The 25,297-nt window shown below is 42.1% G+C and overlaps 1 protein-coding gene across 2 annotated transcripts in view; it reads right to left on the minus strand.

Annotated features, from left to right (window-relative positions):
• The window catches only part of Pole4 (DNA polymerase epsilon 4, accessory subunit), a 37,497-nt gene extending 14,268 nt beyond the window's left edge, over nucleotides 1-23,229 (minus strand). The window contains exons 1-4 of one of the 2 annotated variants that reach the window (XM_052174047.1): nucleotides 22,935-23,218; nucleotides 22,405-22,489; nucleotides 21,907-21,948; nucleotides 15,407-16,717 (exon numbers count right to left, since the gene is read on the minus strand). In XM_052174047.1, the coding sequence (XP_052030007.1) occupies nucleotides 16,704-16,717; nucleotides 21,907-21,948; nucleotides 22,405-22,489; nucleotides 22,935-23,150 (357 nt within the window). In that variant the 5' untranslated portion in view covers nucleotides 23,151-23,218 and the 3' untranslated portion in view covers nucleotides 15,407-16,703. Of the gene's footprint in view, nucleotides 1-15,406; nucleotides 16,718-21,906; nucleotides 21,949-22,404; nucleotides 22,490-22,934 lie in introns of those variants that run through there. The other variant, XM_052174046.1, reaches the window with a different exon arrangement.
• Between the last annotated feature and the right edge of the window lie 2,068 nt (nucleotides 23,230-25,297).

The raw sequence follows: 25,297 nt of genomic DNA on the forward strand, positions 1-25,297 counted from the left end.
CTCAGTCTTTTCTCCCTCTGAAGCATGGAAAAATCTCCCTTCCTCCTCCTGCTTCTCTTAGCCTCCTCTGGGGTTCCAGAAGTCCCACATCTTCCCTTCTGCCCAGATTGGACCATGGCATCTTTATTGATTGATAAAGAACCAACTGGGATACAGGACCTTAGCATCAGACCCAACTCCTACAGGATACTACTACACTGACCTGCCAGACAAGATGTTCCCACAGGTGCAATAGTGATTATGAGTGTTTGGGGAGTAACCAATCCCTAGCTGGTTGTATATGAGGCCTTTTCCTTGGGAACAAATATATACCTAGTACCTAGTACTAAAAACTATTTGAAAGTCCATAGCAGGAGGGGCCAGAGACCCTAGGAAGAACTTACTATGCTTAGTAGATATGGTGTCAAAGTAGATATGGTGCTTTCTACCTCTTGGCCAGATAAGTTTCTTTCTCCAATGGGAGACAGTTAATGCAGAGGCTAACTGTTCAAAGGACTGAGAATAAGGGACTACTGAGTACTCGTCCCTAAACAGGACCTTTATATCACACCTTTCAAGGCCCAGTAGACTACACAAAAGAGGGGATAGAAGAATGCTAAGACTTAAAGTACAAGGTGAAATATTGTGTATCTTCTGGATACAACATAGCCCATGTAGCAATGGACACACAGCAGGTATGGTGAATGCACAAAACCTACACACACACACACACACACACATACACACACACACAAATAAATAAATAAATAATAAATCAATTAATTAAGAAAATAGCTGGGCAGTGGTGGCACCTGTAATCCCAGCACTCAGGAAGCAGAGACATGCAGATCTCTTTGAGTTCAATGCCAGTCTGGCCTACAGAGAGAGTTTAAGGGCAGCCAGGGCAATACGGAGAAACTCCATCAAGAGGAAGAAAGAAGAAGAGAGAAGGGAGAAGGGAGAAAGAAGAAAGGAGGAGAAGGAAGAAGAGGAGGAAGAGGAAAAAAGCCTGGGGGGTGACTACTTAGGAAAGGGGGAGCAACAGGGGTAGAAGGAGATGAGCGAATAATAGGTTTGAGCACATTTATAGCTTATATGCATGAAACTGTCAAAAATTAATTTTTTAAAGTTAAAAAATGTAAAATAAAATGTTTAAATGATTATGACTGACTAAAGGCACTTTGTAGTTGTGATGATCATAAAGAGCCACATAAATGGTAAAGGATCTTGTCCTGGTTAACCTTGATCCTATTTCACACAACCTAGAGTCATCTGAGAAGAAAGCCCCAGCTGAGAAACTGCCAGAATCAGACTGACCTGTAGGCGTGCCTGTGGTAGATTACTTTGGTAAATTAACAAACATGGGGGTTCAGCCCACTGTGGGCAGTGCCATCCTTAGGCAGGGAGCCCTGGGCAGGATAAGAGAGCTAGCTAAGCATGAGCCTGGAGCAAGCCAGCAAACAGCATGAGTCCCAAGGTTTCTGTTTCAGGCTCTTCTTTGACTTCCCTTTATGATTGATTGTGACCTGGAAACAAGATGAAATAAACCCTCTCCTCCTCTAAGTTGCTTTTGATCCAAGAACAAAACAACAAAGGGAGCAACCCAAAATTGACCTAGAGACATATTTGCCTCTCTAAAAACGTAGAATTCTCCTAAAGCCATTTCACATTCAAAACAAAAATATTGCAACTAACTTTAAAATTAAAAGAATGAAAGAAAAAGACCTCCTTAAGAAAACCAAGTTTCTAAGCGAAAGGAGGGGGATCCCAAGGTAGAGACCGCTGAACCAACAGTTAGAAAACATGATGGAAAAATGCCTTAAATTTGAGCTGCTCAGAGCTACTCAGCATGACGTGGAAACATTAGATCCCGGTTCTAATACAAAGAACCAGAAAGATTGCAATTTTTTTCTAACCTTTTTTATGAGATTCTCTTCCTAAACGTGTAGGATTTAGTGTAGGTGGTTGTATGCACAAGGCCTGGATTTGACCCCCAGCAAAGCATAAACGTTGGGAATAGCCTATGATTCTAGGAGTAGAAATTCAAGGTCATCTTCAGCTACACAGAAATCCAAGGCCATGCTGGGATACGTGAGAGCAGACTGCTCTTCCAGAAGATGGGAGTTTGATTCCCAGCCCCCCCCCCCCCCCCCGAAGCTTACAACTGCCTATAGCTATTTTGTTTTGTTTCATTTTGTTTTGTTTTGTTTTGTTTAGTTTTAGAGAGTCAAAGGCAGATTTATTTGGGGGCAGCTTTTGGGTGAGTAACTAAGGAACTAGGCCAGGGAAATCATCATGCAGACAGGAGATGGGGGGGGGGGGGGGAGAGAAAGAGAGAGCACATGCACACAGGGAGAGAGAGGGGAGGGAGGGAGAGAGAGAGGGAAGGAGGAGAGAGGGAAAGAGAAAGCGGGACAGGGAGAAAAAGAGAAAGAGAAAGAGACTATAACTCTTTAGCTCCATGGGGACCCACCTGACACCTGTGGCCTCCTCAGGCAGATGATCTTACATGCACAGACACACACATGCATATACTTGGTGTTTTTATGGGAAAAAATGCCAACAGATAGATGATCATTAAGCTTTATATAATGTTAGCATCAGGATTTACTAAAACCTGATGCTAACATTATATAAAGCTTAACATATATAAAGCAGCCAGACAGAGAGATGCCCAGTCTCTTTTGGCCCATTGGCCCATGAATGACAGACACTAAGCACGCAGAGCACAAGAGATGCTGACAAGGGAAGTCCTGCTTTTCCACAGCCTTAAAAAGACATGCAAAAATGCGGAGAGTCCTGGGAAGCCCAAGTGCCTCACTGAAGTCACCCCCAGCAGGGCTGAACACATGTAAAAATCACTCATCAGGCTTTAAAATATGTATGTGGTGGGCCTGGGGCGAAGTATTTGCATGACACATTTCATAAATGCAAATTAAAACCACAGCAAGCTGCTGCTAGCCATTCCAGTGACTAAATGTTTCTTTTATTTTTCAAGAGTCGGCTCACTTTTATTCAACAATAAAATATGCAGCAGGGACCAGGCAAGAGTTTCCATCAACAAATTACTATATAAAACACAGATGGGGGGAGGGGGGGCAAACTGGTGAGACTGAGATCAGCAGAGAAGAAAGCCAAGCGCCAAGCCAGATGCTGACGCTCCAGTGACCAGCACCATTTCCTGGAGTACTCACAGATGTGTCACTACAGCTCTATCTATGCAGGCCACCATAGTTCTCAGCTTAAGACTGCCCACACTTCTTGACTCATTGTCTCCTGTATCTTCAAAGCCAGGATGTTAAGAAAGGCCTTTTCCCTTTGAGGCTGAAGCAGGTGGAACTCTGCGAGTTGGAGGCCAGCCTGGGAATTTCAGGACAGCCAGGGCTTCAGAGAGAAACTGGGGTGGAGGTTGGAGGAGGAAGGCTTTTTCTTCCATGCTTTGAATTTGACATGCATTTTACTCTTAGAAGAAAGTTCTGCTTTTAAGGGATCATGTATTATTAGGGCCTGCTGAAACAGCCCAGGATAATCAACTTTGAAGTCAATTGACTAGTCAACTTGAATTATATCTGCACCATTTTTTTACCTATAATGTGACATCACAGGCATGATACCAGGAGGAAAATGTCTAATGACATTTGAAATTCTACATGCATTTTACACCATGACCTAGCACCTAAAGTTAAAAGGAACCAAAAATTAAAATGACCTTACTGAATTCAATACTAACTTGTTTTTCTTCTGAGTCAGGATCTCACTTTGTAGACTAGCTGGCCTGAAACTCAGAGATCCACCAGTCTATGCCTCATGAGAACTGGGAGTAAAGGCATGCATCAATGCCTGGCTCACATACTACTACCTTTTTAAGTCATGTGCATAGCTTTTGTAACTTTATGAGTGTTTTGCCTACATGTGTACATACACAACACATATATGCCTGGTGCCTACAGAAGTCATAAAAGAATGACAGATTCCCTAGAACTAAAGTTAAAAGTGGGTGCTGGGAACTGGGAACCAACCCAGGTCTTCTATAAGAGCAAAAAGTGTTCTTAACCACTGAGCCAACTCTCCAGCCCACAGGAAATGGTTCTATCTACCTGGTTTTCTTTCTTTCTTCTATTTTTTTTTTTTTTTTTTTTTTTTTTTTTGGATGTGGGCGAAGGGTTTTAAGGACCGGGTTTCTCTGTGTATCCCTTGCTGTCCTGAAACTCACTCTGTAGACCAGGATGGCCTCAAACTCAGAGATCTGCCTGAACCTGCCTCCTCAGTCCTGGGATCAAAGGTATATGCCACTATGCCCAGAAATTTTTAAAATATACTAACTCATATTTTTTTAGTGACAGTATCTAACATTCTTTCCGTTTCTATTTTGAAAGAGCACACCAACATTAAGGAATTTCTATTTTTCAGGAAATGCTAAAAATAAATGTAAAGGTACCTGTTGCATGAGAATGAGGAACATAGTTCAGATCCCCGGTGCCCACATAAGTGCTTGGTGGCAACCCACCAAGCATCCGATACAGAGGCAGAGATGAGGCTCCGGGGACTATCTACCAAATTAGGAAGCTCTGGGTTGAACTTAGAGACCCTGCCTCAATAAAGTGAGACAACTGAGGAAGATAACCAACATCAAACTCTGGCTTCCACACACATGTAAACATGCATGCATAACACACACACACACACACACACACAAGAAAAAATATGATTAGCCTTGCTGTATAAAGAAATGCTGATAACATACTTATTAATTTTTCCCACTATTGGCCCAAACTTACTTTTCTTAACTTTCTCTTGAATAAAAGTAAGCACTTTCAATATTTGTAGTAACATGCCTATTGGTGGGTCTGTGTAATATTCAAACTCAGCTAATCACAGACAAACATACAAACCATGTATGGAACATGCTATAGAGTATTTAGCCAGCATTAGTCAAGACTGTAAATGCGATTAAAAAACAAAAAACAAAAGGGCCAGCATAGAGGGTGGTTCTGATGCTTTGATCAGGAATCTGTGTTTACTGTTTACTGAGGATCTTTGCCCCCAACTGGATTTTGATCTAACAATAAAAATGCCAATAGCCAATGACTGAGCACAGAGTGGGACACTGAGAGTTGTGTGGGTAGGACACAGAGAGAGAATGAGAAGACTCCGGGAGAGAAGGGGACGCAGGAGTGGAGGAGATAAAGCCAACTGGCCAGGTGAGATTCCGGGGAAGCGGCCACTTCCCCGACTGGGCCTGGGGTAAAGATTTAAGAGTGCCCAGTCACTGAGTTAGCCAAGGTATTTAAACTTGAACCCTAACAGAGATTACTATCTCTGTGGGTACAAACTGTAGTATGTCCCTTTCTGTATATAATTCCCAAGGCCTAAGTTTCTGAGATAGGCTAAGCTCCCTACTTCCTGCTTCTGATCTAATTTTTTAGGGTAGAATGCCTCGAGATTTATGTATCTCTGTATTTAACTTTAATTAAGTTCCCTTCTATTTACTGTATAAGCCTACTTACAGGCTCTAACTTTTAATCATACTAGGCTGACAATCCCAGAAATCCCTTGTCGACCACTTTCAAAGATCCCAAGAAATTGTCCTGGCAAGATTTCACATGTCTTTAAATCATTGGTTCATTCATTTTCCCTGACTTCTCCCTTCTGTGGAGCTTAATACCTGCTGTGTCTGCCATGCGCTCTCTTCTTCTCATCTTAAGCTCTTTGTATCAGTTTCGAACTGTGGGAAGAAATCCCCACGTGGCTCGGACAAAATCTGTATATTCCCTTCTATCCTTAAAAACAACGACATCAGACTTATAAATGTCCGTCTGTTGTTTATCTGGCGGCTGGAGGCAGGCACCTCCAGGCTGCTTCTCACGTCTCCTCTGGCAGCAGCTGTGTTCATTTATTCCAGGTTTGCTGGAACCACCTGACTCAGTTCTACTCGTTGAAAAACCAGTCCTCCCCCCTCTTAAACTATATTATGTGTGTGTGAAATCTGAGAATTTCTTAAATTAATAGTGGATTCTCACCTTCCACATGGGGTGCCATATGTAGTGTGCGTTTTGTCTACACCAGTTTGTGTTCCTAGCTGGTCACATGCATTCACCCTCACAGGAGCTATTTTTGATCCACGAATGGAAAACACACACACACACAGACACACACACACAGACACACACACACACAGACACACATGCACACACACACACACACACACACAGGCACGTGCACACACGTGCTTGTGAGGAAGAAATTAGGGAAAATGAATGAACAAATGATTTAAAGACATGTAAAATCTTGCCAGGACAATTTCTTGGGATCTTTGAAAGTGGTTGACAAGGGATTTCTGGGATTGTCAGCCTAGTATGATTAAAAGTTAGAGCCTGTAAATAGGCTTATACAGTAAATAGAAGGGAATTTAATTAAAGTTAAATACAGAGATACATAAATCTCGAGGCATTCATTCTACCTTAAAAAATTAGATCAGAAGCAGGAAGTAGGGAGCTTAGCCTATCTCAGAAACTTAGGCCTTGGGAATTATACAGAGAACGGGAATTATACAGAGAAGTTTGTACCTATAGAGATACTAATCTCCACAGTAGGAAGGAGTCAAGTTTACATAAAATGTATAAATAATTTAGGCCTTAATTTCATGAAGATCGGGGCAGGGAGACAGTCTCTCAGGACAGACAGGGTAGAAGCACAGTCTCAACAGATAATATTTGTTTAGATTTGCTTTAGTTGCTTCGAATTGATTTGATTGTCAAAATGAGTATAGTTGAGTTTGGTGGTTGTGTTAAATCTCCTCTGGGAGAAAGGTCAAACTATACCCTTAATGGATCCCAGTTATTGGACCAAGGTCGTGCCTCTTGGGGAGAAAGGTTCTGTATTTGTGCTGACAGGAAAGGAGAATGGCTCTGGACCCCTTCCCGAGTGACATTGATCAGATATGACAGGGGAAGACCACAGGAAGGCTTTGAAAAGTTCAAGAAAATCAAACAAGACAAGTAAATTGAGCTGCTGATTTCTCAACATAGGAAGAGCCCAGTAACTGGCTTACACATAAATATTGTCTCTAGCAAAACTTCAGCTAAAATGAAACAATAAGTCTTATTGGTTATGTACCCCTAAGATTCTAGGTGCCCTCCTTCATATGGCATGAATGAAGATTTATTACATTTGGTTATTGATAAAATTAATTCATAAAAGAGACAGTTGTCTTTTTTTTTTTTTTTTTTTTTTTTTTTTTTTTTGGTTTTTTAAGACAGAGTTTCTCTGTGTAGTCTTGGCTGTCCTGGAACTCACTCTGTAGACAAGGCTGGCCTCGAACTCAGAAATCTGCCTGCTTCTGCCTCCCAAGTGCTGGGATTACAGGCGTGCGCCACCACACCCAGCTTGACAGTTGTCTTTCATCTGCTAAACAAGAAGCAAAATTTCATCCTTAATTGATCTGTGTGCATCCTGTACAATGCATAAAATTTTTTGTTGTTTTGTTTTTTGGGAGACAGGGTTTCTCTGTATAGCCCTGGCTGTCCTGGAACTCACTCTGTAGATCAGAAATCTGCCTCCCAAATCTGCCAGAAATCTGTAGACCAGCCTCTGCCTCCCAAGTGCTGGGATTAAAGGCCTGTGCCACCACTGCCCCGCCCATACAAAAATCTTAATGATACCAAAATTTTGGTTGTGAAATTCATATATTACAGAATATACAACTTTGACAAGATTCATCCTCAAAGATGCTGAACTGACCTGCTCTTCCCGTCCCCTGCTTCCTGATGCTGTCCAGTGACTTGCTTCTAGAAAAGTTTTAGGATTGGTACTGATTCCATATCATTTCACTTCATCCCGCCTTTCAGACAGATCCAGTCCTGAGCCTTCTACCCATACAGAGACTGGATAATAGATGCTATTACCCAGCAAGGTTTTTTTGTTTGTTTGTTTTGTTTGTTTGTTTTTGAGACAGGGTTTCTCTGTGTAGCTCTGGCTATCATGGAACTCACTCTATAGAGCAGGCTGGCCTCAAACTCAAAAATCCGCCTGCCTCTGCCTCCCAAGTGCTGGGATCACAGGCATGTGCCACCACCACCCGGCTCTCCAGCAAGCTTTTTTAAGTCTAACCAATTTTCTAATTTTCCTACACCTCCCTGGCCCACTAAAGAATTTCTCATCACCCCTAATGAGCAGGAAGAAGCTATGGAGAGTTGTCAACCTGATTCCTTGAATTTGGGAGTCTGGTTATGGTTATTTTACAAACTAGATACGTCATCACATTAAGGGATAATTTGGTAATGGTCACAATTTTGAACACGGAGGAAATAGATGGGATGGATTGTTAAATTATCTTGAACAAAACATTATGTAGCCATAATCTTACACAGATAGAAATTTTTGTAATTGATCTAAAATTGAAGTTATAATTTCTTACATTGGTACAGAATTTATATATGGATATAGAATTAAGGTTTTCATTGGTATGAATCTGTATATTGATACAAAGTTTGAAATTAATATTGTTAATCTTAGGTATTGTGCCCTATGCAACTCATTTAAGAATAAGATGATTAAGTAACTCAAGTTAAGGGCCAAGTTAACTCTTAGTTAGGAGGTTGGATTCTAATTTAATTATAATAAAGTACTTGCAACTTATTCAAATAGAAATGGCCAAGAGTAGCTAAGGTTTAACAGTTCAATATACTTTACTCAGATATATAGACAGTTTTCAAAAATGTCAGAAGTCCAGAATACGACATTTAATGTTATTTCATTAAGGATCATGTGACAATGAGACCTATCTGCTCCTGACAGCTTCCCCAGTCTCCTTCAAAGAAGAATTAAGCATCTTCACCTCCAGGCAAGGTTGCTTATTGTAGCAAAGTAGCCATGAGGCAGAAATTGCCTACTTCACCTGAATTAAAAATACTGTCTGGGGAAAAGGACACACTATGTAGGATAATCAACTGCTAAGTTCTACCAAGACAGGGTAAGCTAGTCCTTCATATGTTCTCCTTTACAAAAGTCTTTTAGATGATCCTCAGCCAGAAGGCTGAACATAAAAGCTCACATTGTAAGAAATTAGGGGACTGTCCAGGCAGTCAGCTGTCTCTACAATTTAAGTTTTAGAAGCTATGTTTAGTGCTTTCTATATACTCAAGTAATACTTAATTCATTCTCAGATTTCTGACAGGACTGAAGACTAATTATAGTCCCATAAGCAAACTTAAAAAGTTGTTTGACATTAACGATATGATATAGAAATAAAAACATGGCTTTCAGATGGTGTTACAAGCTAAAATCTAAACATAATTCAGAGATAGAATTATTAACTCTTAAAGTTAGAAATGATGATAGAGTACTTTATCTAATTGACAAATATGATAGACTAGATGCTAATTGCATATTATACTTTGCAATTTACATGATTGTTATGGTTCTACTCAATTTATGTCTGAGAGAAGTTTTTTTTTTAATTTGACAGATGTAGATGGTGATTCTGATACTTTCATCAAGAATCTGTGTTTACTGATGCTGAAGGTCCTTGCTCCCAGTTGGATTTTGATCTATCAATAAAGATGCCAATAGCCAATGACTGGGCATCCAGCGAGACACTGAGAGTCTAGAAAGAATCAGAAGACTGGGGGAGAGAATGGGATGATGGGGTAGTGGAGGAGATAAAGCCAACCAGCCATGTGAGATTTCGGGTAAGTGGCTATTGGTTACTTCCCCGACTGGGCCTAAGATCGCAGGGGAAGATTTAGGAGTGAGTGCCTAGTCACTGAGTTAGCCTCAACTGAGTTATTTTAAGAATAACTGGTGCACATGTGTTTTCTATTTGGAGATCCGAATTAGCTTCAGGGCAGGTGCATGTGTGCAATCATACAGGAACACAAAGCAGTGTAGACCAAACTCCAGCTATAGGCCAGCAAGATGGCTCAACAAGGAATCAGCTCCCATGATGTGGCACACCCATAGGCACAGGCACAGACTCACAATCTTAAAAAGAGACAGACTGACAAACCAACAAGGAAAGGGAGCTGGCAAGATAGATCAGCAAATAAAAGTCACTTGGGAATCCCCTCAGCCATCTTCCCTACCTGCAGGGGCTGAAAAGCATCACTACGTACTGTATTATCCTGAGCTTAAGATCTCTGGGGGTGCAAACCACCAGGGGTCTGCCTACGCCCAGGACCCGAGCACATAAGCAGTTTGTCTGCCAGCCAGCTGGTCATGGGGCCTGTGTCCTATGTAGAGAGCAGCAGAGGGAGTGAATCTCTGTGGCCATCTTCACTACCTGCAGGGGCCGAAAAGCATCACTAGGTACTGTATTATCCTGAGCTTAAGATCTCTGGGGGTGCAAACCGCCAGGGGTCTGCATGCACCTAGGACCTGAGCACATAGGCGGTTCATCTGCCAGACAGCCGGTCTTGGGCCCTGTGTCCTATGTGAGGATCAACAGAAGGAGTGACTCTCCGCCGCCATCTTCACTCCATGACAGAGCAGTTGGGGAACACCTGGTTCACTGAGACAACCCAAGTATAACATTGCTTGAAGCAAGACTCAGCAGGGCTCCAAAGGTACAAAAGAGGAAGGTAACAAATCAGCAATCTATGCCAGAGGAAACCCAGTCATCCAGTGTCGAAGAAATAACCTTAAAGGTCCACAGGAGGTTGAAGCACCAACCAGTGACAATAAGACCATCTAACACCAGTGAGAACCAGATGGCTAAAGGCAAATGTAGGAATATTACTAACAGAAACCAAGGCATTATGGCAGCATCTGAACCCAATTCTCCAACAACAGCAAGTCCTGGATACCCCAACACACCAGAAAAACAAGAGTTGAATTTAAAATCACTGGTCAGGATGCTGTTAGAGGAACACATGAAGGACATAAATAAATCTCTTAAAGAAATTCAGGAGAAAAATGACCAAAAGCTAGAAGCCCTTACAAGGGAAACACAAAATCACTTAAAGAAATTCAGGAAAATATGGGTCAAAAGATAGTATCCAATAAGGAGAAAATACAAAAATCACTTAAAGAAATACAGGAGAACTTTGATCAACAGGCAGAAGTCATGAAAGAGGAAACACAAAAATCTCTCAAAGAATTAGAGGAAAACACAAACAAGCAAGTGAAGGAACTGAGCAAAAACATCCAGGATCTAAAAACAGAAGTAGAAACAACTAAGAAATCACAAAGGGAGACAACGTTGGAGATAGAAAACCTTGGGAAGAAATCAGGGACCATAGATGCAAATATCAACAACAGAATACAAGAGATAGAAGAAAGGATCTCAGATGCCAAAGATACCACAGAAACCATGGACTCAACAGTCAAAGAAAATGCAAAATGCAAAAATCTTGTAATCCAAAACATCCAGGAAATCCAGGACACAATAAGAAAGCCAAACCTAAGGATTATAGGCATTGATGAGAGTGAAGATCTACAACTGAAAGGGCCATCAAATATCTTCAACAAAATTATGGAAGAAAACTTCCCTAACATAAAGAGAGAGATGCCCATGAATATAGAAGAAGCCTACAGAACTCCAAATAGACTGGACCAGAACAGAAATACTTCCCGTCACATAATAATCAAAACCCCAAATGTACTAAACAAAGAAAGAATACTTAGGGCAGTAAGAGAAAAAGGCCAAGTAACATATAAAGGAAGACCTATCAGAATCACACCAGACTTCTCACCAGAGACGATGAAAGCTAGAAGATCCTAGGCAGAACTCATGCAGACTCTAAGAGAACATAAATGACAGCCAAGACTACTATACCCAGTGAAACTCTCAATCACTATAGATGGAGAAACCAAGATGACAAAACCAAATTTATACAATATCTTTCCACAAACCCAGCCCTACAAAGGATCATGGGGGAAAACACCATTACAACAAGGGAAACTATACCCTGGAAAAAGCAGGATATTAAACTTCTTTCATCAAACCCAAAAGAAGATAACCACACAAGTATAAAATTAACATCAAAAATGATAGGAAGCAATAACCACTACTCCTTAATATCTCTTAACATCAATGGTCTCAATTCCCCAATAAAAAGACAAAGACTAACAGACTAAATACGTAAACAGGACCCTACATTTTGCTGCATACAGGAAACACACCTTAGTGTCAAAGACAAAAACTACCTTAGAGTAAAAGGGTGGAAGACAATTCTACAAGCAAATGGTCTCAGGAAACAAGCCGGAGTTGCCATTCTAATATCAGATAAAATTGACTTTCAACCTAATGTCATCAAAAGAGACATGGAAGGTCACTTCTTACTGGTCAAAGGAAAAATCCAACAAGAAGAACTCTCAATCCTGAACATCTATGCTCTAAATACAAGGGCGCCCTCATTCATAAAAGAAACTTTACTAAAGCTCAAAGCACACATTGCACCTAACACAATAATTGTGGGTGACTTCAACACTCCCCTCTCATCAGTGGACTGATCAGGAAAATGAAAAGGGGGATATAAGAACAGAAACTGAGGAAATTTTAAAAAAAAAAATCATCAGATCCTACTACAAAAGCTGTACTCAACACAACTGGAGAATCTGAAGGAAATGGACAATTTCTTAGACAGATACCAAATACCAAAATTAAATCAGGATCAAATAGATCATATAAACAGACCCATAACCCCTAAAGAAATAGAAGGGGTCATAGAAAGCCTTCTGACCAAAAAAAGCACAGGATCAGATGGTTTTAGTGTAGAATTCTATCAGACCTTCAAAGAAGACTTAACACCAATACTCTTCAAACTATTCCACCAAATAGAAACAGAAGTAACACTACCCAACTCCTTCTACGAAGCCACAATTATGCTGATACCAAAACCACACAAAGATCCAACAAAGAAAGAGAATTTCGGGCCAATATCCCTTATGAATATCAATGCAAAAATACTCAATAAAATTCTTGCCCACCAAATCCAAGAACACATCAAAACTATCATCCACCAGGATCAAGTAGGCTTCATCCCAGGGATGCAGGGATGGTTCAATATATGGAAATCCATCAATGCTATCCACTATATAAACAAACTCAAAGAAAAAAAAAAACACATGATCATTTCATTAGCTGCTGAAAAAAGCATTTGACAAAATTCAGCATCCTTTCATGCTAAAAGTCTTAGAAAGGACAGAAATTCAAGGCCCATATCCAAACATAGTAAAAGCTATATACTGCAAACCGGTAGCCAACATCAAAATAAATGGAGAGAAACTTGAAGCAATTCCACTAAAATCAGGGACTAGACAAGGCTGCCCCCTCTCTCCATATCTTTTCAATATAGTTCTTGAAGTCCTAGCTAGAGCAATTAGACAACATAAGGAGGTCAAAGGGGGATACAAATTGGAAAAGAAGAAGTCAAACTATCACTATTTGCAGATGATATGATAGTATACTTAAATGACCCAAAAAACTCTACCAGAGAACTCCTACAGCTGATAAACAACTTCAGCAAAGTGGCTGGTTACAAAATCAACTCAAGCAGATCAGTAGCCTTTCTATACTCAAAGGATAAGCAAACTGAGAAAGAAATTAGGGAAATGACACCCTTCACAATAGCCACAAACAGCATAAAGTATCTTGGTGTGACTCTAACCAAACAAGTGAAAGACCTATATGACAAGAACTTCAGATCTCTGAAGAAGGAAATGGAAGAAGACCTCAAAAAAATGGAAAAACCTCCCATGCTCATGGATCAGCAGGATTAATATAGTTAAAATGGCCATTTTGCCAAAAGCAATATACAGATTCAACACAATACCCATCAAAATCCCAACTCAATTCTTCATAGAGTTAGTAAGAGCAATTCTCAAATTCATCTGGAATAACAAAAAACCCAGGATAGCTAAAACTACTCTCAACAGTAAAAGAACTTCTGGGGGAATCAGTATCCCAGACCTCAAACATTACTACAGAGCAATAGTGATAAAAAAAACTGCATGGTATTGGTACAATGTCAGGCAAGCGGATCAATGGAATAGGATTGAAGACCCAGAAATGAACCCACACACCTATGGTCACTTGATCTTTGACAAAGGAGCTGAAAGCATTCAATGGAAAAAAGATAGCCTTTTCAATAAATGGTGCTGGTTCAACTGGAGGTCAGCATGCAGAAGAATGCGAATCGATCCATTCTTACCTCCTTGTACTAAGCTCAACTCCAAGTGGATCAAGGACCTCCACATAAAACCTGACACACTGAAACTAATAGAAAAGAAACTGGGGAAGATCCTTGAGGACATGGGCACAGGGGAAAAGTTCCTGAACATCAATAGCTTATGCTCTAAGATCAAGAATTGACAAATGGGACCTCATAAAACTACAAAGTTTCTGTAAGGCAAAGGACACTGTCAAAAGGACAAAACGTCAACCAACAGAGTGGGAAAGGATCTTCACCAACCCTAAATCCGACAGAGGGCTAATATCTAATATATACAAAGAACTCAAGAAGGTAGAACCCAGAGAGCCAAATAACCCTATTAAAAAGTGGGGTACAGAGCTAAACAAAGAATTTTCACATGAAGAACTTTGGGTGGCTGAGAAGCACCTTAAGAAGTGTTCAACATCATTAATCATTAGGGAAATGCAAATCAAAACAACCCTAAGATTTCACCTCACACCAGTCAGAATGGCTAAGGTCAAAAAACCAGGAGACAGCAGGTGTTGGCGAGGATGTGGAGAAAGAGGAACACTCCTCCACTGCTGGTGGGATTGCAAGATGGTACAACCACTTTGGAATCAGTCTGACGGTTCCTTAGAAATCTGGGCATGACACTTCCGGAGGACCCTGCTATACCACTCCTGGGCATATACCCAGAGGATTCCCTGGCATGCAATAAGGACACATGCTCCACTATGTTCATAGCAGCCCTATTTGTAGTAACCAGAAGCTGGAAAGAATGCAGGTGTCCCTCAATGGAGGAATGGATACAAAAAATGTGGTATATGTACACAATGGAGTACTATTCAGCCATTAGAAACAACGAATTCATGAAATTCTTGGACAAATGGATGGAGCTGGAGAACATCATACTAAGTGAAGTAACCCAGTCTCAAAAGATGAATCATGGTATGCATTCACTGATAAGTGGATTTTAGCCTAGAAACTTTGAATACCCATACATATTAAATGATGTCCAAGAAGAACGGAGGAGTGGCCCCTGGTTCTGGAAAGACTCAGTGCTGCAGTATAGGGGAATAACAGAACAGGGAAGTGGGAAGGGGTAGATGGGGGAACAGAGGGAGGGAAGAGGGCTTATGGAACTTTTGGGGAGTGGGGAGCCAGAAAAGGGGAAATCATTTGAAATGTAAATAAAAAACACATCAAATTAAAAAGTCACTTGCTGCCCAATGATATAAAAATAGAAGATCTCCACATATGTAAAACACACAAATTAAAAACAAAACTAGGGAGACTCGAGAAGCAAAAACATTTTAATACTCTAGATTAGATCTCAAAACAAAGAATATTAATGGAAAAATTAGTGAACTCAAATAAAAACTGAAACTCAATAAATAATAGGCCATAAATGTCAGTTCCTGGTAATCCTGTAATGTCAGTCTTGGGAGGACTTGGTAAGCAAGAACTAAAAACACTTTCCTACAAATTTAGTATTTTTCTGAAAGTTTATTTTTAACGTATTACAGGGCCAAATCTATTATTCTAGAGAAAAGATTCTGCAGACTCTGTATCCTAAGAGATCTATGCTGCAGCCCTAGCCACAGCTCTCTGCTGCTTTCCTGAACCACTACATTCTAAGTACTCCAAGTACACTGCCCATATCTCACAAAAAACAATCATTTAGCATGACATGAGATGAGAAAAGGAAAGGAAGTTACTGTTCTATGTGCACCATGTTCCAGGCTAAGAACACTGTTACAAAGTTCTGGAGGCTAAAGATGGTGATGGTTGTGCAACACTCTAAATATATTCAGTCTCACTGAGCAACATACTGAAAAGCAGTTAAAATGGGAAACTTTATATCATATATATTTCACAACTTAAAGGAAAGGGTACAAATGCATATCATAGCATAGATCAAACTTAAATAACATTATCTAAATTTTGTCATACACACGACTCATGTGAATCCATTCACAGGAAAATATACAAAATCTCACTACATATACCTAAGAATATTTTTTTAAAAAGCCAATGAACTTTACAGTTTGAATTGAATATGACACATGAATTACACTTCAATAAAACTGTTGGAACGCCATCAATTTGACTTCTACAGAGAAGAGGTATCCCATATATTATCGATCCACATTCCAACAACATGCTGAGAAAGAACAAATTTCATAAAAAGACTGACTTGGGGTGGTTGGTAAAAAGATGAGGAAGATCTGTGCCTGATCACATGGGTTCCCAGTCACAGGGCAAGAGCAAAGGCAATATAAAACACAGGAATAAAGCTGGCCAAAGACCTTTATTCTAATCTTCCATGCTCATTAAACCACCTATGCAGAACGGTCCTTTCATCTCTGCCTCAAACAGCATTCAGCTACATCCAGGCTTGAATTGGAAGACAAACTCAAGTAATGGAAGACTTTGTGGAGAATGTTATCCAAGAGATCTCTGCTTCTTCCATCTTGGGTAAAAGAATAAGAAGATTGTGTCCATGGCGTAGACTCTCTCCAAAAGCTGAGGCTTACAGAGGGGAAAGAAGACAGATGCAGCCAAGGATCAGAAAATGACCCAGCTCCACAATCAGTCCAAAGTGCCTAAAAACAGAAAAAAAAAACAATGTATAAGAATCTGTCTCAATCTTAGATAGTGTCACAAACTGGGCAAAGTTAAAGCACACGGGGACATGCTTGTAACATCAGTTGCAATCTGAGGAGTATCTATCCAAAAGACCGAGGGGGAGATGTCTTTAGAGACGGTAGTCTATTGGGAATTAACCTTACCAATGCACAGAATTAGAATTAGAGCTGGAAAAAAGCTAAAGAATTGCTGGACTACTTAATGATAATTCAAAAAGGGAAAGGCTTTCTAAACAAAGCATTTATAACAATAAAAAGGTTTTGTTTTTTAATTACATGTGTACTTGTGAGTGTGTCTACAATCTCCCTAAGGACCAGAAAAGACATCAGATTCCCCCAAAGCTGGAGTTACAGAAGGCTGTTGAGTGCTGGAACTGAACTTGGCTCCTCTGCTAAAGTATAGTCTTAATTACTGATCCATCTCTCCAGTCCCTCTAATCTTTTTTCAGAAGGTTTCAGTTAAGTTTTGGCACCTGAACTCACAAGTCTGTATGCCTCCATTAGTGTATTCAAAAGAGAAAAAGCTTTTTAAAAGACACAGCCCGGTCTTCCCACCACCATTTGCACCAGAGAACAGGGCAACTCCACAGCCTTCTGTGCAAAGCCCACCAGGAGAGTGTGATCTCTCAGCAGCACTTTCACTTCTGAGCACGGAGGTGAGGTCTCCACCTTCTCTCTGGAGGAAAAAGCTAGGAGCACACAGGGCATAAGATCAGTAGAGCAGCTGGGACGGAAATCTTCCTGCCGCCATTTGTGCCGGGGAGCCAGGCGGCTCCACAGCCTTCTGTGCACAGACCCTGACAGAAAAGAGTTGGTCTCCCAGGAATACGGACACACACTTACAGGCCCACAGGAGGGACAAGCTCCAGTCAGAGACAGCAAGACCAACTAACACCAGAGATAACCAGATGGAGAAAGGCAAGCACAAGAACTCTACCAACAGAAACCAAGGCTACTTGGCAACATCAGAACCCAATTCTCCCACCACAACAAGTCCTGGATAACCCAACACACCTGAAAAGCAAGTTGGATTTAAAATCATATTTCAGGATGCTGATAGAGGGCTTCAAGAAGGACATAAATAACTCCCTTAATGAAATACAGGAGAACATTGGTCAACAGGTAAAAGTCCTAAAAGAGGGAACACAAAAATCCCTTAAAGAAATACAGGAGATCACGGGTCAACAGGCAAAAAGCCCTTAAAAAGGAAATATAAAAACCCCTTAAAGAATTACAGGAAAACAAAAACAATCAAGTGAAGGAACTGAACAAAACCATCCAGGATCTAAACGTGGAAGTAGAAACAATAAAGAAATCACAAAGTGAGACATCTCTGGAGAGAGAAAACCTTGGAAAGAATTCAGGAGTCACAGATGCAAGCAAGCATCAACAACAGAATACAAAAGACAGAAGAAAGAAATCTCAGGTGCTGAAGATACCATAGAAAACATTGATTCAACAGTCAAAGAAAATGCAAAATGCATAAAGCTTATAACCCAAAACATCCAGGACACAATGAGAAAACCAAACCTAAGGATTATAGGTATAGAAGAGAGCCAGGATTTACAACTTAAAGGGCCAGTGAATATCTTCAACAAAATTATAGAAGAAAACTTCCGTAACCTAGAGAAAGAGATGCCCATGAACATACAAGAAGCCTTCAGAACTCTAAACAGGTTGGACTAGACCAGTTTAAAAAAAAAAAAAAGACATGGCCCATAATACAGAACAGAGTTACTGGCAGCTGGGCAATTCCAACAACAAAAAAGAATGAATTATCAACAACTCACTGAGCATGTTCATAAACAGAGGAAAGACCTGAGCCGAATGCAGATGAGACGGCAAGGGAGGAGAAGCTATCCCTACCCTAGAAAGGAGAAGCTACCCCCACCCCAGGAAGGAGCTACCCCCACCCCAGGAAGGAGCTACCCCCACCCTAGGAAGGAGAAGCTACCTCACCCTAGGAAGGAGAAGCTACCCCCACCCCAGGAAGGAGCTACCCCCACCCTAGGAAGGAGAAGCTACCCCCACCCCAGGAAGGAGCAACCCCCACCCTAGGAAGGAGAAGCTACCCCACCCTAGGGAGGAAAAGCTACCCCCCCACCCCAGGAAGGAGAAGCTACCCCCACCCTAGGAAGGAGAAGCTACCTCACCCTAGGAAGGAGAAGCTACCCCCACCCCAAGAAGGAGCTACCCCCCCACCCTAGGAAGGAGAAGCTAACCCCACCCCAGGAAGGAGCAACCCCCACCCTAGGAAGGAGAAGCTACCCCACCCTAGGGAGGAAAAGCTACCCCACCCTAGGAAGGAGAAGCTACCCCCACCCTAGGAAGGAGAAGCTACCCCCACCCTAGGAAGGAGAAGCTACCCCCACCCTAGGAAGGAGAAGCTACCCCCACCCTAGGAAGGAGAAGCTACCCCCACCCTAGGAAGGAGAAGCTACCCCCACCCTAGGAAGGAGAAGCTACCTCACCCTAGGAAGGAGAAGCTACCCCCACCCCAGGAAGGAGCTACCCCAACCCTAGGAAGGAGAAGCTACCCCCACCCCAGGAAGGAGCAACCCCCACCCTAGGAAGGAGAAGCTACCCCACCCTAGGGAGGAAAAGCTACCCCCCCACCCCAGGAAGGAGAAGCTACCCCTACCCCAGGAAGGAGAAGCTACCCCCACCCCAGGAAGAAGCTACCCCCACCCTAGGAAAGAGAAACTACCCCCACCCTAGGAATGAGAAGCTACCCCCACCCCAGGAAGGAGAAACTACCCCCACCCCAGGAGAACCTGCAGAGGCATGAGACCAGTGGTTCTCAACCTGTGGGTTGTGACCGCCTTTGGAAAACCTCTATTTCCAAAAATATTTATATTACAATTCATAACAGTAGCAAAATTAGTTATGGCATAGCAATGAAATAACTTTATAATTTGGGTCACCGCAGCAGGAGGAGCATATTAAAGGGTCACAGCATTCGGAAGGTAGAGAAGCACTGTCCTAGACAGTCACCTGCACTGACAGAAAAAGAAGTGAAAGGAGAGGAGCTAATGATTCACAGGACACGGGCTTCCCTCCCCCAGGCGTCTTACAGCCCTTCCTGCATGCAGAAGCCACAGATTTAAACATATATGAAAGACAAGAAAAAAAAAAATCACAGGACTTTCTTCAAAGAACCCAGTGGCATATCTGGGAGAACCAGAGCAGTCACACTCCTAGGAAGTATTCTGCATTTTGGCCTGTGGGGCCTCAAGCATGACATCTGTTCCTCTTCACCCTGAAGTGAAGCTACAAAACAACAACCTCCAGCTTCCAAAACAACCTCATCTTATGTTCACAGAGAAGGAAAAGCACCGAACTGAAGGATGCGTCATAGGATAGAAGGGGCCAACGTTATTTCTTAATCCTATAATAAAGCATAAGTCAGTGGAATAGACATTAGAAAAACCAAACCAGCAATACTTCTAACTAAAAAAACAGTAAGTTTCTTTGGGGTTTTCTGTTGTTGATAAGGCAGTATGTCACTGGCCACACCAGGGTGGAGCCCCCCTTGTAGCACAAGCTGGCCTCCAACTTAAAATCCTGCTGTCTCAGGCTCCCAAGGACTGGCACTTACAGGCATGAGCCACCACGCCTAGCAACTTCTGCTTTTGTTGATGGCAAGTCTCTGTTTAGAGCAACGAATAAAACATATTTTAAAAATAAAATTTCTCAATAATTGACAATCATATTAAGGGAGGGCAAAGTCACAAAGTAAGGCCAACCTCCAAAGCCCCCTGAAGGAGAGGGGCTGTTTGGCAGGCTGAGGGAGAAAAGAATCAAACTTCAGTCTGTCTAAATGGGACGGTCTAATAATCTTTTAAATGGGAGCCTCAAAATCATTAGAAATCTATAAATACTATAGGCTGTCACAAACAACATAATATTAAACTTTTACATAACTAACCACATGGTCTTACAAAATAAATAGAATCAGAAATTTAAGTGAAATAATCTACAGTTGTGGTAGGAGAATTTAACAGGCAATTCTTACTTAGCAATTGATAAAATAAGCAAGCAAAACAGAACAGAGTACTTTCTCTTCAAGACTATGAAGAACACTACCAAGGATGACCAGACACTGGGCTACAAAGCAAGTTGGGCAACTAATTCAAGTTATTTTTAAGAGAAATAGGTTGAAAAACAAAATCTACAACTCATAGAGAATACTCAAAAATACTTGAAGCTGACATTGGGGAGAAATCTTAAAACATGTTCAAAGAGAACATCTAAAGAGTGTCATGGGCAAAGGGTGGCGCAGAGAATGGAACAGAGTGTAAAGAGAAGAAACTATTTCAGAACCAGGCGAGGTGGCATGTGCCTATTTATGTATTTATTTGCTTATTGTCATTGTTATTACTAGCATTTTGCTAGGCGATGAAGACAGAAAAGGAATTCAAGGTCACTCTCAGCTACAGTGAGGCCAGCCTGAGCTTCATAAGACCCTATCTTTAAAGTCAGGAACTGCGGGTGGAGAGATGATTCAGTGATTAAGACCTCTGCTACTCAGCAGGCAGTTTTGGAGCACACCTTTAATCCCAGCGCTCTGGAGGCAGAGGCAGTGGGATCTTGGATCCCTGCGAATTCAAGGCCAGCCTGGTCTACAGAGTGAATTCCAGAAAACCAGGGCTACACAGAGAAACCCCCGACTCAAACAGAGCAAAAACAAAACAAAAAAGTACTTGCTGCTCTTCCAGCAGATTTAGCAGCTCACACTACTCTTCTGGCTCCTATGGGTACTTTCCTATATGTGGCATACACACAGAGAAGCACACGAACACATAAAGATGACTGTTAAAAAGAGTTACAAATTGTTTTAATTCTTAACCTTCTAAGGGAGCAATATTGGTATTTAGGGATGGAGATATAAATAGGATTCGAAATCTAAATCCAACTCTATGGTATTTTTTATTCTCCCTCCTTCTTTTTTTAAGCTTGCAATTTCCCTGTAGAAATTTCTAATTCCCAAGAACGGAAAATGTTCCTTTTTTCTATCAAAATAGAAAGCAGGGAGAATCGCTGCCACATATAGAAACGAAAACCACACATCTGTTTTTATAAGGTTTTATAAGGTTTGAAATTCACAGCATCAACAGAGAAACAGTCTGTGCTGACAGTGAACTCACCTTCTAGAAAAGCGAATTCATCCACAGCTTCTATTGCATTATCTGAAATACAAGGTAAAGAGAAACTTGATTAGCTCTTGCCATTTGGATAACAGACCCAAAACAGTATAATCCATATAATAGCCAACATGGAATTTTATGCAAATGACAACATTTATAAACTATAACCCTGATGTCCTAAGATTCATCTTTAAGCTATTCTTTTAACTGCCTCGCCACAAAAGCCCACAAAAATGCTGTTCAAGGCCTCCTACAATCCTGTCTTATTCCTAAATTCACTTTTTTTCTGTACTCTAAAGGTGCCAGAAAAAGAGTTTGGCAGCATAGAAGAGAATGAGAGGTACAGTCTCTAAAGGCTTACACACATGCAAGTTACCAGCTATACAAATAAATCAAAAACCAAATTTCTCCTTGCTTCAATGATGCCTTGTGAACCAGCTATAAGAAAGCCCAGCCCATAGCTCCCCTGTCCACCCTGAGGTACCACAGCGACTCTACCCAAATCTCTCCTCTGTAGAGTTTTCCTCTTTCCTTGTTGAGCACAGCAGTAGGCATCTTTTGCAATAGTCTCCACGAACAGTTCCTGCAAAAAAAAAAAAAAAAAAAAAAAGTAAGCAGAGATTAGTGGAGTCTAGCCCACTGAGATGTGCAATCCTGTGTATACGTGGACAAGAAGGGTGAAGGGGGACTCTAACACACAGGAAAGTTCTAGAAGCTAAGACTGTACTAAACTTCATGAAAATACTTCTGCTATCTCTTTCTAACCCTAATATTTATAAACCCACCCCACTCATTCACTAGGATCCCCTTCAAGTTCTGTGTGAGCCACGGGAGCCATGCAAACTAAAGTTGTGTGAGCCCTCATGAAGAGGAGAGTGGCTAACAAACTCAAACTAGGCCTACAAAGGCCTTCCTAGGTCTCAAGACAAGTCAGGTCGGCATACTAGGGCCCGCCACGCCCCCTCGACCACGCCCCCTAAACACCACGCCCCTTCCCCGACCCAGGCGCCCTTGCTTTCCGGTCGCACCGCGGCACGCGCCAGAATAAAGATGGCTTCCTGTCCCGCCAGCGTTACGTCAGGGTCTGCCTTCACCAAGGCCTTTACTCTCGCCAGAGGCAGCCTCGAGAGGCGAGCGCCCCCGGGTGCACTCGTCGGGGCTTGGGCCTGCGAAGCTGCTGCCTCCCCTCCAGGAGCCTCCTCCTCTCTGGGCGTCCCGCTCCCAGCAGCCGCCGCTGCCGCCATCCCCTCCCTAAACCTGCTGCGCGCGATCGCTGTCTGAGAGCGCGCACGCGATTTCGGCCCCTTTCCCGCGCCGGTTAGAGACCACGCCTCTCCGTATGGGCGTGGCTCCACCCTTACAAGGCGTGGCGCGCCAGAAACGCCCCCTCTGGCTCTGGTGTCTGCTGTTGCCTTCCGGGCGGCCACGGGCTGCTGGCGGCAGGGCGTGGACTAGCTGAGCCGGAAGCCTGGGTGCTTCACCGGAGCTTTTATAGATTCTGAGTTTAACCCTCTAGGCCGACTTGAGGGGGACCCATGGGTGTCCCCACAGCGCGGCTCCGCGCAGCGCCAGACCTGGACCAGCGCTGGGATCATGTTTTAGGTGGAATGGGACGTTTGACGGGCAGAATTGGAAGTGTAGTCCAGTGGGAGGAAACCAATACAAAAAAGGCGTGCAGACATGGAAAGCAAATTAATTCTCTCTGTGGTTGTTCAAACATGGGCTGCATCAGAACACTGATCTCCTTACTCCAAAAAACTGTGTTTCTCTAGAATAGATCAACAATAATTGCATAGGGTTTACGTTTTAAAATACTAGTATGTGGCGTTAGCCAAGCATTATCATGACAAGTTTTCCTTTTTTTTTTCTTTTTTTTTTCCCCCGTTTTTTCAAGACAGGGTTTCTCTGTATAGCCCTGGCTGTCCTGGAACTCAGCTGACCTGGAACTCACTTTGTAGACAAGGCTGGCCTCGAACTCAGAAATCTGCCTGCCTCTGCCTACCAAGTGCTGGGATTAAAAGTGTGCATGGACACCATTGCCCGGCTGACAAGTAATTTTTCAAAAACAAAAATTGATGAGAAGAAACTAATGTCTCCCCTAGAAACCAATTGGATCATCTAGCTGCTTCTGAACATTATTACTATCCAGATTTGAGTAGTTATGGAAAATTCCACTGTACCTTCTTGAGGGAATGAGAATGACCTCTGAGTATTAACAAGATAACTTTGACTGGGTGTGGTGGTACACACTCGATTAGCAGAAGCACATCAAGCTCTGTGAAACCAGCCTGGTATACAGAGGGAGTTCCCAAGTCAGCTAGGACTACATAGTAAGACCCTATCTTTAAAACAGAAAATCGCTTTGACCTCACCAACCTCTGGAAAGGATCTCCAAGAAGCCTCTTCCTCCCCCTTACCTATGAGTTCTCATACCACACCAGAGATCTGGCATGGAGGAACGGCAAATATTTACAATAGGCAAGAGAGATGACTCAGTAAAGTGTCTGCTGCACATCAAGGACCGAAGTTCAAATCCCCAGAACACAGTAAAAAGCCAGTGTGACATAACTCCGTAACCTCTGCACTAAGAGAATAGGATTGCTGAAGCTCCTTGGCCAGCTAAGCTAGCCTAACCAATCAGTGAGCTGGTGGGCCTTGGGCCTTTATACCAACAAATGCATCCAACACACACCAAAGTTTTAATATAAGGCATAATAAAAACACTGTGTACCTAGTTAACTGCTTTATATAAATATTAATGTTTAGTCATAACACCTGTACTATTGATGCAGGTACGTAATTTTGTTTACAGCTATGACTGGGCCACAGACTGTTCCGTCATATACCTGTGGAATAAAGGGCAGCCAAGGGCTCGCTGCATTGGATAATAACCTGAAATCCTTTACTTGCTGGGCCTATGTACAGAAGCCCCACTAGAACAAAATGAGTCTTGGCCAGAATGAAAAGCTCCAGGGGAGGGGCGATGAATCACATTGTGCCAGAGTTTTCCTTAGGACCTTTGTCTTGAGTCCTTTCTACTTTGTAGTTAAGAAAAAGAGAAGCAAAACATACCAAGAAACTTTATTCTGATTGTTTGATTGTTCATAGAAATTGATTACATGGATTTCAGTCTTTTCACCCCAACTTTGAAATGATATAAATCCAATCTACAAGGGTCGCTGCACTGGGCTCCATCCACCCTCTCGTCCATTTTGTGACTCCTCCAAGTCCTCTCTGCACCTGGACCATGTAGACTCTGTCTCTTGTTCTTTTGTTCTTCTCCAAAGCTCTTCTCTACTTCAACTCCCAGGGTTCTCTTCCTTATGGAAACCTTTCTTCCCACCTGAAATTCCACAGATGAAGTTAAATCAGTCATACCACTCAACACCTG

Source organism: Apodemus sylvaticus, chromosome 2 (genome assembly GCF_947179515.1).
Source record: "Apodemus sylvaticus chromosome 2, mApoSyl1.1, whole genome shotgun sequence".
Classification (NCBI taxonomy): domain Eukaryota; kingdom Metazoa; phylum Chordata; class Mammalia; order Rodentia; family Muridae; genus Apodemus; species Apodemus sylvaticus.